The sequence below is a fragment of the Tamandua tetradactyla genome, chromosome 2, assembly GCF_023851605.1.
Source record: "Tamandua tetradactyla isolate mTamTet1 chromosome 2, mTamTet1.pri, whole genome shotgun sequence".
NCBI classification, from domain to species: domain Eukaryota; kingdom Metazoa; phylum Chordata; class Mammalia; order Pilosa; family Myrmecophagidae; genus Tamandua; species Tamandua tetradactyla.
Genome location: NC_135328.1, coordinates 205,090,800 through 205,103,823, shown reverse-complemented (window position 1 = coordinate 205,103,823; position 13,024 = coordinate 205,090,800). Strand labels below are relative to the sequence as shown.

At 49.3% G+C, this 13,024-nt stretch overlaps 1 protein-coding gene across 6 annotated transcripts in view; it reads right to left on the bottom strand.

Annotated features, from left to right (window-relative positions):
* Positions 1–13,024, bottom strand: part of ECE1 (endothelin converting enzyme 1) — a 116,424-nt gene that overhangs the window by 16,033 nt on the left and 87,367 nt on the right. For all 6 annotated transcript variants that reach the window (XM_077150949.1, XM_077150952.1, XM_077150948.1 and 3 more), the window contains 5 exons: positions 11,392–11,538; positions 10,288–10,353; positions 8,895–9,086; positions 2,863–3,005; positions 1,194–1,308 (listed from right to left, as the gene is read on the bottom strand). In XM_077150949.1, the coding sequence (XP_077007064.1) occupies positions 1,194–1,308; positions 2,863–3,005; positions 8,895–9,086; positions 10,288–10,353; positions 11,392–11,538 (663 nt within the window). The remainder of the gene's footprint in view (positions 1–1,193; positions 1,309–2,862; positions 3,006–8,894; positions 9,087–10,287; positions 10,354–11,391; positions 11,539–13,024) is intronic.

The following is a 13,024-nucleotide window of genomic DNA, read 5'->3' as shown; positions in this document are numbered from 1 at the left end:
CAAGACTCAGGGTGCCCCCGAAGTCCCTCTTCTCAAGAGCAGCTCCCACCACCCTCCCCTTCATTCTCAATGTCCCTGCAGTCCCATTCATGCTAGAGGTGGGTATATGAGGGGACGGGAGAAGAAAGAGGACTTTTCCCAGGCTGCATTCCAGGACCCGAGGCAGCCTGCATTCTGCCACTCTCTGCCAGCCCTCAGCTGGCTCTGCACTGAGAGAGGCTCTGGCAGCCTGGCCCTCTGGGAAGGGCCTGCTGAGGCCTTACTAGCTGCTGTGGGGGAGGAAAGAGGCCACTGTCCTGGGTAGTTTGGGCTGTGCTGGGTAGACTGGACACCTCCAGCCCCTACTGCCCTGTAGCTGGGGCCCCTTTCAGCTGCCCTCGGGGGCCCCTGGCTTGGGGTACCCACCATTACATGAAGACTGATCAGTTATAACCGCCTCCCTCAGCAGGGGAGAGCTCAGTATCCCCACACTAAGCTCACACAGGTGTGAGATGAATGATCCTTCACTGGCCAAGGGCGTGAGAGGGAGGGGGACGTGGCCACAGAGCTTTTGTACAGGGTTCCGGGGGCCTTGGAAGAAGGGTGGAGGCAGCTGACGGTGGAATGGGGTCCACTTAGTCTGGGATCTGGGAGTGCCGCAACCCCAGAAAGCCTGGGGCTGGCTCTGGATGGGGGGTTCGCCAGACTACGTCCTGGGAGGAGGATAATAGTATTGATAACGATAAATAATAGCAGCACACACTTATGTAGTGCTCACCACAAGCCAGGTATTAGTCTAAGTGCTCTATGTCTGTGGGAAAGACGTAGTATCACGAGGGGTCCATCTGCAAAATGGGGATAAAATAGTAACCACTTTACTGGGGTTGTGAGATTAAATGAGTTACACAAGGGAAGTGTTTATCATCACCATCATCGTTGCTGTCAGGGAGAGAAGAGAGACTACCTTTTGCTACCAATTAAGTTACTAATACTTCTTTACCCTTCAAGAGTATAATCACCTCTTCCAGGAAGCCTTCAGCCCTGGGGCTGGCTTAGGTCCCCTCTGGGCTCCTGTGGACCCCTAGGTGGACCCTTCCATGGCCCTCTTTATTCTCTTCCAGGCAAGGGGGTGGGCACTGGGACGCCACTAGCCCGAGGCCAGGTGTGTCACCGGGTCTCTCCACATGTACGGGAACACACGGTGGCAGGCTCACCTTCTTGCTTCCGTACATGACTTCCATGAACTTCTCGTCGGCATCCTGAAAGCGCTGATCGAGGAAGGAACTGGTTTTCCTCACCAGGTTCCAGATCATGTAGTTGTTGAGCAGGCTGCATGGGGAGAGGGACCAGAGAGACGCAGAAGCTTCCCCACTGGCCCCTAGGGCTCTCCAACCCAACCTTCTGATCCCAGGCTCCCCACCCCGCCAGTTTGGCTGCTCACTGCTCTTCCTAAGCACATGGAAAGCAATTTCTTCAAGGTCAGAGCCTGGCTCTTCTGCTGTTGAAAACTCCTCAGTGTCTAGTGCACTGACCTGTATACTGCAGGTGCTCAGTAAATGCTTGTTGCTTAGTTGCTTCTGTCTGAAGTTTTGAAGCAAGTGGAACCTCACCCTGAGTGGTATGTGCTACAGGACAGGACTGGTAAGAGGCTGCTTTTGCCAGAGAGCAGAAAGGGGGTTTAGGAATAGTGGGGCAAGAGGGGGGGAGGGGGCTGGGGGCTGGGCCCGGGGAGCAACTGCTTAATGGGTACAGTTTCCATTTGAGGTGCTGAAAAAGTTTTGGAAATGCATAGTGGCAATGGCTGCAAAAGGCTGTGAACATAATTAATGCCACTCATTTGTATACATTTGAACCACTTTAGAAAATGGTCAAAGTGACAAATTTTATGTCATAAATATTTTACCAAAATAAAATGAAGAAAAACAAGAATAGGAGGGGCAGGAAAGGAAGCTCTGGCTGGTCAGGCCAGGTATTCACAAATGACAGTCCCCAGCTCAGGCAACCTCTCTGCAGCTGTGGCCATCCCTGCAAAGATGTCGCCTTAGCACAAAGGTGGGTCCCCGTAGCAAATACCTAGCTTCAAATGGAAACCACTCTAAAGGCTTGACAACAGGGGAAGGAGTGAGTGAATAATAGTATTTCTATGATGGATACCATGTCGCCATGAAAAATGACGTTTGCATGTAACAATGTTTATACTATAGGTTGAGGGATGAGCAGGCTGTATGTCTAACTATCATGATGGGAAAAAACAGAACCTTGTATAAAGAAACCCGTCTCTCTCTGCCACAGGTGTTCTTTCTCTCCACAAATGCACTCACACAAACCTACACACATCCCTAAAGAGCAACTGTAATTTTTCTGGTAGCTTTAGTTTTTTTTCCTAATTTCTCTATGGTTTTCAAAATTTCTTTACAATTGAAAAAGTACCATAAATATGAGCTAATTGAAAATAATAGTTATTGTTATATATGATACTATTCAAACATATTATATATACTACAATACAGTTTATTACGGTCCCAGAATGTATTGGGTACTGTACTAAAACTCTTCCCCTGGATTCTTTCATTTAACCCTTACCACAGCCCTCCACGGTAGGAGCTCTCTGTCTCCCTGCTGTATGGATGAGGAAACTGAGCCTGAGGAAAGGTTAGAAAGCTAGCCCAAGGCTACAAAGCTGGCAGCAGAGGAGCTGGGATTCAAACCAGCACTGGTAACCGCAATGCCGCTCATGGCAGCCACCCTCGTTCCCTTTTCCTGAGTCAGTTTTTCACAGCCCCGTCCCCTGCCCCATCCATCCTACCTAAGAAGTGGGCGGCAGCTGTGCGGCCCCAGTGGCTGCCCGTGAGAGGCCATCCCAGACCTCTGAGGACCCCTTACCATTTGTCGGTGGTGTTGATGAGGGTGGAGACCTGCCTGAGGTACTCTTTGTCGTAGATCACGATAGGCTCAGAGTCATTGATCTCCACGGGGTAGAAGATGGTGTTGAGAAAGGGCAGCCAGTTGATGGCGGGTGCCAAGGTCTGGAAGGAGAAAGGACAGCATGACTCTGGCTGGGATTCTCCCTCCTCCTAACCCAGACTTCCAGCACATTCTTCTGAAGAATAGAGACTGGTTGACTTTTGGAGACATAATTCTAAAGGAACCAAAACCCCAGATTGAACTGGAACTGGAACAAAGATGGAATAAGAGGAGACCTAAGCACACAGCCACAGCAGCTACCCCAAGCCCTTCCTGCGTATTAGGCCCTATTTCCAACAATTCACACCTGTTCTCTCACCTGGTCCTCACTGCTGCCTCAGCCCCAGGGCCCATCCCCCTCCACGGCTGATGAGAAGACTGAGCTTCAGGCTGCTCTGGAATGGGTACGCTGGTAGAGTCTGGAGTCAAACGGCCTAGGTTTGTTTCCAGTTCTCCTGCTTACTAGCATGTGACCTTGAGTAAGCCAACGAACCCACTGTGCCTGCACATCTTACCTGTAAAATGGGCATCATCATTATCGTAACAGAACCCGCCTATGGTGGCTTGGTGTCCTGGATCCCAGAAAAACTTGTTCTTAAAGTTAATTCATTCCTGTGGGTGTGAACCCATAGTAAAGAGAATCTTTTGATGAGATTACTACCGTTAAGGTTGGTCCAACTAAATCAGGATGGGTCTTAATCCTATAACTGGAGTGTTTTATAAGCACCAAGAAATTCACACACACAGTAAGAAAGCCATGCGAAGAAGCTGGAAGTCAGTGAAACCCAGCGATGGCAGGAGAGAACGCCATACACTGCCACGTGACAGTAAACCAAGGACCAAGGGCAGCCGGCAGCCAGCCCCAGAGTGCCCCAGTCTCGGAAGAAAGCGTCATCTTGATGCCTTCATTCTGAACTTCTCCTAGCCTCAAAGCCGTGAGCCAATACATTCCCACTGTGTAAGTCAACCCATTGCATGGTATTCGTTTTAGCACCTGGGAAACTTAAACACCACCTCATAGGGCTATTGTGAAGGACAAATGCGTTAATCCTGTCTGTTCCACCCTACAAGGACTTCTGTAACATCAAGAAGCTCATATATGACGGATGAGACAACAATGTAAGCAACATATTAAAAGTTTACATACTGCATGATTCCACTTATAGGACAGTTTTAAAAAGTCAAAAATACGGGGATGGAAAACAGATCAGGGGTTGCCAGGATATGAAGAAGGTGGGGGAGAGGCTGGCTACAAAGGGACTGGAAATGTCCTTCATCTGAATTATACTGTTGCTTATATAACTGTATATATTTGACAAAACTCATTGAAGTTTACATTAAAGAGTCTTAATTTAATATATGGAAACTAAACCTCAATAAATCTGACTTAAAAAAAAAAAAGATAGCACAGTGCATAAACTGCATTAGTCTATAGGTGATTTTTCCCAAGCAAAGGGGTCTTTGCTTTGCTGAATAAAGCTCAGCAAGAAATGAAAAGCTCCCAGCTCAGCTGATGCACAAACAGGAGCCCTGTCAGCTCTATTTTAAGAAAATGTAAAATGAACATCTGCACCCAGTGCTCCCTCCCCACACACTCTCCCAGCTTTGCAGAACTCTCAGCTTATAGCAGGCTGCACTCCCTCCTCAGCCCACCATTAAAGGCAGCCCATTGCTCAGATCTCCACTTCTCTCTGCAGGATCTCAGTGCCCACCAGCCAGCCTCAGGCAGCCCCCAGCCATGCTGAGTTGTCTCCCACGTTGCAATTATCGTTTCATTAGTGCCCTGATTACAGAGTCGCATGGCTTTTGAATGATCTGCTCTAAGCCCCATTTCTCCCATGCGTCCTGTTAATTTTACCATACAGTTTTAAAGAATGCAAGGTTTTTCAGAACTATAGCAAAAATACCTGTACATGTCAATCACTTAGAACCGTATCTGATGTTCATTAAGCACTCAGTCAAGGTTAGCTATTGCAATTATTGCTCCAGGTTTCCCAAGGGTGGCCCTGGGCCTGTCGGATTCCAAGTTCTGTTCCCGTGAAAAAGACATCCAAGGAATATAACTTAGCTTGTGCTCACATGGTCCAGAATTTTAAAAAACTGCATAAAAGAAAGTGCCTTAAGAAAGGGCAAAATGTAAGACAAGGAAGTGGCCTTCATACAGAAAGATCAACTATAACAGAAGATCAATCAATAACCCATGGGCACAACCTATGATGCCCTCCGTGAGACAGGAAGCCACAAATGTCCCCACTTAACAGATGTAAGCTGGCAGGTAAGCAAAGGTGAGTGCCCTGAGGTCACTCAGTGTCCTGAGTTAACTAGTGTCAGTTTAAAAGAGCAGTTCAGCTGCTGGGGAACATGGACCTCAGAGGACAAGATGAGCCTGTGCAGAGGGCAACTCCCGTAGGCAGTGGGGTGCCAGGAATCTCTGATTTGTAGCATCTGTGGTTGATTGCAAACTACTCATGTGATGTCTCTGAACACGGAGTTGGGAAGGGATGTGCACAGTGCACCTGGAAACTGGTGGGTTCCAGCATACCCCTGCCAGATGGGAGGCTCAACCAACGTGCTGGGGAGAGCCCTGGCTCTCAAGTGCAAAGACCTGGACCAGATTCCCCACCAAGAATCAACTCTGGGACACTGAGCCACGTTTTATGCTCTCTCTAAGATGAGGACCACAACACCCCAGCCCCCAACCCATACCCCAGACTTGGCTGTTCTCTGTGCCTTGCATGGGGACAGCTTGCTCAATAAAGCTGACTGTCCTTTCTCCCCATCTTGTCCTCTCCAGCTCTTCTTGGCAGGACGCCCTCAGACAGGTCATCTCTGGGACTGTTCCTTAACATTCCAGTGGCTGCAGAACTGGGAGATGAGTACTTTATAAATGGGGCTCCACTATTGGAGCTACAGGATTTGCTGATGAAAATCCTTGGAAAATCGATATGTTTATAAAATGTCATTGTTCACACAATTAATAAGAGCTTTATAAACTGCAGGTGGCTGGAACACCCTGATCAAGGTCCAGTCATCAGACACCGACAAGTCCCGATGTATTGAATACACGTATTTTCCCTTGGGGAGAGCAGGTGTCCTGTGCAGATAAACCTCCACAACTCTTGAGATAAGGAGCGGTGCACTGAGCACCAGGATTTCCATGCTTTCAGTCTTAATTGCTTTAGTGAACTCCTGGTTTAAAAACATGTACCCAGGTCCCTCTCCATGAGCAATGGGGAGACTGCTGGTTTCAGCTGACTAGAACATTCCACCGGTGACTCAAACCCTCAGGGACACACCAATAAGCTCCATTTTCCATATCCACAGCCAAAGAGCACTGCTGATCACTGAGCAACCAACTCGAGCAGGCTTGAAAGTCTAAGGCTTGAAGTGGGAAAAAATAAGGGCTTTATCTCAGGTGGAGAAACGGGGGCAAAGGATGAGGCTTATTCCCAAACAGCTTGGTGTGGAGGGTCCTAGAAAGGAACCGGTCCTCAGGCTCTAGAGAAACAACAGAGTGATGTGTGATTCATGACTTTGAATTTAGCCCTGCCAGGGGCTAGCCTAGAACCACTCTGTACTCCGGCAGGGCTAACCTGGGACCACACCGTGAAGGCCAGAGCCTTGAGTCACTTGGAATAGAGGGAAAAAAACGAACTTCCAGGTACTAGGGAATAATTAGGCATTTTCTGTCCCATGGTAAATTGATTCAAATCAATTTAGTGCCAGGGACCTGGGCTGACATTGCCAATAGCAAAGAGATAATAATAATTGCAATAGCATGTTATGTTTGTTTTGTACATTTCAGTTTACAAAACAGAATCTTACCTTTGCCTCATCTTATCCTCTTGTAACCCTATGGACAGGCCAAGACCCCAGGACTTCCTTAAACATGAGGCATATTTTTTTCTACTTGCATGTGCCCATTTCTTCTGGGAGATGTACCATAGTTTTCAACTTGTTCTCAAAGGACTCTGGACTTAACAAAAGTTAAGAACCACTGCCCCTTTGGAGGGCAGGGGCCATATCTCATTTGTCATTGTGTCCTGCCACAGAGTGGATGTTTATTAAGTGAATGAATGAGCAAAGCACCATTCTTCAAGGAAGAAAACCAAGGGCCAGAGGCAGGTTACATGACTTGCTCAAGGTAACACAATTTGTGGTGGAGCTGGGCTGGAACAGATTTTTGACTCCCAAGTCCAGTGCTCGTACACCTCCAGGCTGCTGCCTCTGCAAACAGCCTCCCACTTTTCTGGCTGTGCAGCCGGGAGGGAGCAAAGGCCTTTCCTTTCTTGCATGGAAGAACTGAGTAAGAACAGCGGTGACAGGACACGTGGGGGTAGAACCTGGTGGCCACGTTGGGCCAATGTGCTCAACATAACATGCTATTACAATTATTATTATCTCTTTGCTATTGGCAATGTCACCCCAAGTCCCTGGCACTAAATTTATTTGCCCTCTTGGGATAAACAGACAGCATCATGGCCCCTGCGGGCAGCTGAGGAGCTTCTAGGGCCCTGCTTGCGCTGAGAAGTAGACAGCTGGAGCAAACCAAATGACTGCTGCACAAATGGCATCTCCCTCAACCTCCTGGCCTCAGAGCGGAAAAACAATGCCAGATGGTACCCAACACAGGCTGTATCTCCATAACAACCCACACAGCACCACTCACCCCGAGGATCACTTCTCTGGGGGCCCAAAGGACAACAGCAAGAAGCCAGGTTCTCTTGCTCTCATGCCAGACCTCTGCAAGGGCTGTACCTCCTGCTCCTGGGCTACCCTGTCAGCCTGGATAAATGCCCACCCATCCATTAGGCTCACCTTCCAAGGCTCCTTCCCACTGCTGCCCTGCTTCTTTTTCTCAAAGCACTTAGCAGGGAGATGGGATCGTTTCCTACTAGGTGTTCCCCGCTAGCCTGGAAGCACATCAAGACAGGGTCTGGGTCTTTCAACCGTATCCCCTGAAGGGGCCCCATGTACATTTGCCAGACAGAGAAATGGGGGTAGGGAAAAGGGCTGGGATCTCCCTGAAAGAGGCAGAAGATGAGTGACATTCTAATGGATGGGCAGAACTGGCTGGTCATAAAGCAGAGAAGAACGAAGAGCCAGCACAGAAATGGCCCAGACCTCCTCCCCACAAGGCCTGGCCAAGCATTTCTGTGCGATGGTGGGAGACAGGAAGGTTCCAGATGGCATGGCCACTCCTGCTAATTCCTCTGGGACTCCTGGGATTCAAGCTAAGGCCGGCCACTAACACGTGAGGTAGAAGGAACTTGCAGGCAATCAACTCATGTCCCTCAAATCCCAGGCAGCTACCAGGGGCAGCTGCTGGCAGACAGCGACCTCAGAGGGACACAAGCTACTCAGAGAGCTGAACCCACTCGCTGCCTTGGGTGGAGAGAGGCCAGACATGGATTAATCCAAGTTAGAGAAACCACCGCAGTTCTGACTGCCGGCTACACCTCCAGGACAGTGCCAAGGGAGGTGGTTCAGAGCACAGACCTCAGTGAGCAGAGCCCGAGTCTAGTTCCCAATTTCTCTGCCACTTTGGAAGCTTGAGGTCTTGACACGTCACTTACCCTGCTGGCGTAGAAAAGGGAGGTGATGATAGAATCCACACCTCACATTTATTAAGTGTTTGCTTAATAAACAGGGTTCATATGCTTGGTGCTCAAAAGACTGGAAATGAATGAGAGCTGCTGTTGTGACCATAAAGTCTTCCTAGGGACACACTAGGCTACAGAAAAGCGGCTTAGGGTAGGGCAAGAGATTAGCTTCGGAGTCACGGACTAGCTGTGCCATCTTTGGCAGGTAACTACCTCTCTGCGTCTCAGATGCAGCATCTGTGAACTGGGGATAAGAGCCGTCCCTGCTTTATGGGATGGTGGCCAGCACCCCATGTCCTGGGACCCCATGGCCACTGCAGCTTCTGGGCCAGTCAGAGCTCAAGTTACCTGCAGCTCAGCCGCCGTCACCTTGTGGTAGATGAGCTCCTCGTCCCTGCGCTTCTCCAGGGGGATGGTGATGTTGGCCAGAGCCGTCTCAAAATCCAGGATCTGCTGCATCTGGGGCCGGACGGCGTCCTCATCGCCCCCACCCAGCAGCTTCCCTAGCTGGACCATGTAGTTCAGGTATCCAGTCAGCACCTGGGGGACCCGGCACCCCCAAACTGTCAGTAGCTGCCACCTGCTGCCCACTGGTTCAGGGGGAGGGCAGGGTGGGGCAGGGCCAGCTGCCACCAGGCAGGGAGGGAGTGGGTGCTGGGTGCTCCACCGAAGAAGCCCACCTAGAAATGCAGCTCAGAGAATGCTGATGGCGCTACACCTCTTCACGGGATCCCCACAGCCCTCAGGATAAAGACCAAATGGTCTCCACGTGGGCTGGTCTCTGCTCCTGGCTTGCACTTGTCACATGACAGCCACCAACTGGGCCATCTTTTAGTTCCCGGAAGGTACCTTCCTGACCCCCCCTCCATATCATGTCTCTGGCACTGAATTAGGTTTCATGGTTGAACTTTCTCAGATCACCCTTCGCTTATCATACCCTGTAACTATACATTTAATTTGGTGACTAGTTAATTAATATCTGTCTCCCCTTCCAGACTTTCCTGATCCCACGGGGTCTTGCTCCCCACCACCTCTCCGGCATCAGGCATTTAGTAGATGCTGGAGTGGTACAAGTGGGTAGAATAACAAAGGCAGAGCTAAGCGAGCCTCTGGCCAAGTCTCCCTGAAGCTATCCTGAGAGGCAGGCAGGGGAGGGTGAGCCCTGCCCAGGAATCGGGGGTCTGGATTTGGACCCCAGCCCCGTTTGCATGCCCCTGACCAGGTCCTTGAGCCATGTTCCCTCCTCGTAAAAGGAAAGATAAAAATAACATCCATTGGGCGGGCCACGGTGGCTCAGCAGGTAAGAGTGCTTGCCTGCCATGCCCGAGGACCCGGGTTCGATTCCCGGTGCCTGCCCATGTGAAAAAAAATAATAATAACATCTATTTGACAGGTGAGGTGAATGAAGCCCAGAGAAGTGCCCTGCCTGCAGGGTTACCAGGAGGGTGAGAGGTGATGCAAATAAAAGGCTTAGAGCAGCCATCATCACCTCTCTCTAAAAGAGGGACAAAAGACTTGTTGTCTGTTCTTGCCAGGACGCCTGAATGTGACACCGCCAGCCTGGGGGTCCCTCCCCTGCCAGGGGTTGCCTGCCACCCTCCAGGAATGCATCACCTCTGTGGTTCTCTAGCAGCAAGGATCCTCTTGGGTATGGAGGGGCTGGACACTGAGGGGGTGAAACCTCATGGGGTGGGGTGGGGTGGGTGGGGGTCAGGAGTCACTCTCTGAGAGGCACACCCACCTTCTCATTTTCAGTTTTGTTCAGGTAAAAGTCTCTGGAAGGTAAGCCCAAGCCGGACTGGTCCACCTGGAGAGAAAGGCAGGAGTGAGAGGGGATCCTGGGAGCACACACACCGCACAGCCTCTGTCTGCCCCGGGGACCAGCTGGCACCAGAAGATGAGCCCAGGCTCCAGGAGGGGCACGCGCCCATCGGGGATGGGACATTTGGGGCTGCATTCCTGCTGTAGGGATTATGGGCCCTTCTGAAGGGCTGGACAGAGGTACCCTCCTGCTCCGTTACTTCATTAAACATTCCCTGGATGGCGCGACAGGTAGGAGCCATTCATAAGCTGAGTAACCTTGGTCAGGCGACAACCTCTTGGATTCTCGGGTCCCTCATTGGACAACTGGGGAAATAAAACCTGACTCTTAGGGCTGGAATGATGATCCAAGTGATCACTTGTGAGTGCTGGGGGACAGGGTGGTGGTGTCAGTTCTGGTAGCTACTATTTGAGCCTTATGCTACTGTAGCTCAGAGAGGTCATTGGCACTTGCCAAGGTCACACAGTGAGTGGGAGAGATGCACCTGGAGCTCAGCCGTCATGACACCTAGCCCGGGTTTTGAGCGCCTGCACCTAAGGGTGGGACAGACCCGTGCTGAGCTCCCCTGGGCGTGCTGATCCTCAGTCTAGAGCAACCTCCAGCAGGGAGAGATGGACTCAAAACCATGCCAAGCAGAGCCACAAAGACCAGAGGCTGAGATGAGAGAACCAGGGGGTGCCTCCAGTCATGCCCAAGGTTTGATGTCACCCCTGGGGTCCACACCTGAACCCCTGAAGATTCGTCTGCTGCTAGCATCATCCCATTCACTCTGGGACAGCAGCCTGACCTCAATATTGTCCACTTGTGGCTTCATTTATTATCTTGGCTGTGAAAATTTCATATCTGGGGGCCTCCAGAAACAACCCAGGCCCAGAAACCCAGAAGCCTGATGCCCGGGGCCAGCATCTCTTGACCTGTGTTTGCTAAACTCAAAACAAGTCATGGTTAAAAAAAAAAAAAGGCAAAAGAAACAAGCAAGCTGCTGTGGGGTCACGCCCTTCATGAAGCTTCAGGCCAGCTCACCTGGATCACGTTGCTGTTGGAGTTCTTGGAGTCAGCACTAACATAGACGGAAAAGAAGGGCGAGGTGCGGTAGTGGGAGGTGACCACCTGCAGCGTGTCCTGGAAATTGTCCTTGTCCCAGGGACCTGTGATGTTCCAGCCCCCAAGCTGTGAGGAGGGAGAGGTAATGGGGAGGTGATGAGCTGGTGGGGAGGCCTTGGAAAAATCACCCTGGAGACCTAAGTGCAAATTCCAATTCTGCAGCTGATATGCTCTGTGACCCTGGACCAGTCACTTGACCTCTCTGGATTTTAGGAATCTCAAGAGTAAACGGTCTTCATTAGGGGCTTCTGGCCATGAGCCAGAGATCCACGGATGGAGAGCAGAGCCTTATCCTGGACAAGAGAGCCAGGAATCCATGTGTTGGCTGCTCCCTGGGTGGCTGAGGACAGAGATTGGGTACGAGACATTTCCCTGTATACTGGTTACTTTTTGAATACTGAACCACATGAATGTAATGCCGATTAAAACATAAAATTCAGGGAAATGAAAATCAAAGCCACAGTGAGATACCACTTCACACCCACTAGGATGGTTATTATTTAAAAAAGGAGAAGATAAGAGCTGGTGAAGATGCAGAGAAATTTGAGCTGCTGTGCACGGCTGCAAGGAATATAAAATGGTGCAGATGATGTGGAAAACACTTTGGCAGATCCTCAAAAAATTAAACATAGAATTACCAAAGGCTGGTGGGAATGTAAAATGGTGTAGATGATGCAGAAAACACTTTGGCAGTTCCTCAAAAAATTAAACATAGAATTATCAAACGACCTAGCAATTCCACTCTTAGGTACATACCCCCCAAAATTGAAGGCAGGGACCCCAACAGGTACTTTGCACACCAAAGTTCTTAGCATCATCACTCACAATAGCCAAAAGGTGGAAACAACGCAGGTGTACATCAACAGATGAATGGATAAACAAAATGTGGTGTGTCCAAACAATGGGCTATTATTCAGCAATAAAAAGGAATGATCCACGTGACAACATGAATGAACCATGTAAATAATACACAGAGTGAAATAAGCACGACACAAAAGGATAAATTTTGCATGAGTCACTTAGATGAAATATCTAGAAAAAGCAAATTCATAGAGATAAAAAGATTAGAGGTTAGCAGGGTTAGGGGCTGAACAGGGGAACGGGGAGCTATTACTGAATGGATAAAGAGTGTCTACTTTGGGTGATGGAAAATTTTAGAAATGGTGATAGCAGCATAACATTGTGAAAGGAAGTAATGCTTCTCTGAAGTATACTGAGAAATGGTTAAAATGGCATTTTATATAATATATTATATATATATTACCACAATAAAAAATGTACTAACAGGGTAATATAAAAATCGAAAAGATCTATTGTTTACTGGTTGCTTAGACTGGGGGTTCCTGGTGGGGCAGGGAGTGGTAGGTAAAAGGTACAGGGTTTCTTTTTGGAGTGATGAAGATGCTGTAAAGTTGACTGTGGTGATGGTTGCACAAATCTGTGAATACAATAAAGACCACTGGATTGTACATTTTAAATGGGTAAACTGTATAATATGTGAATTAGATCTCAATAAAGCTGTTAAAAAACATAAATTCAATTGTGCCTCTGG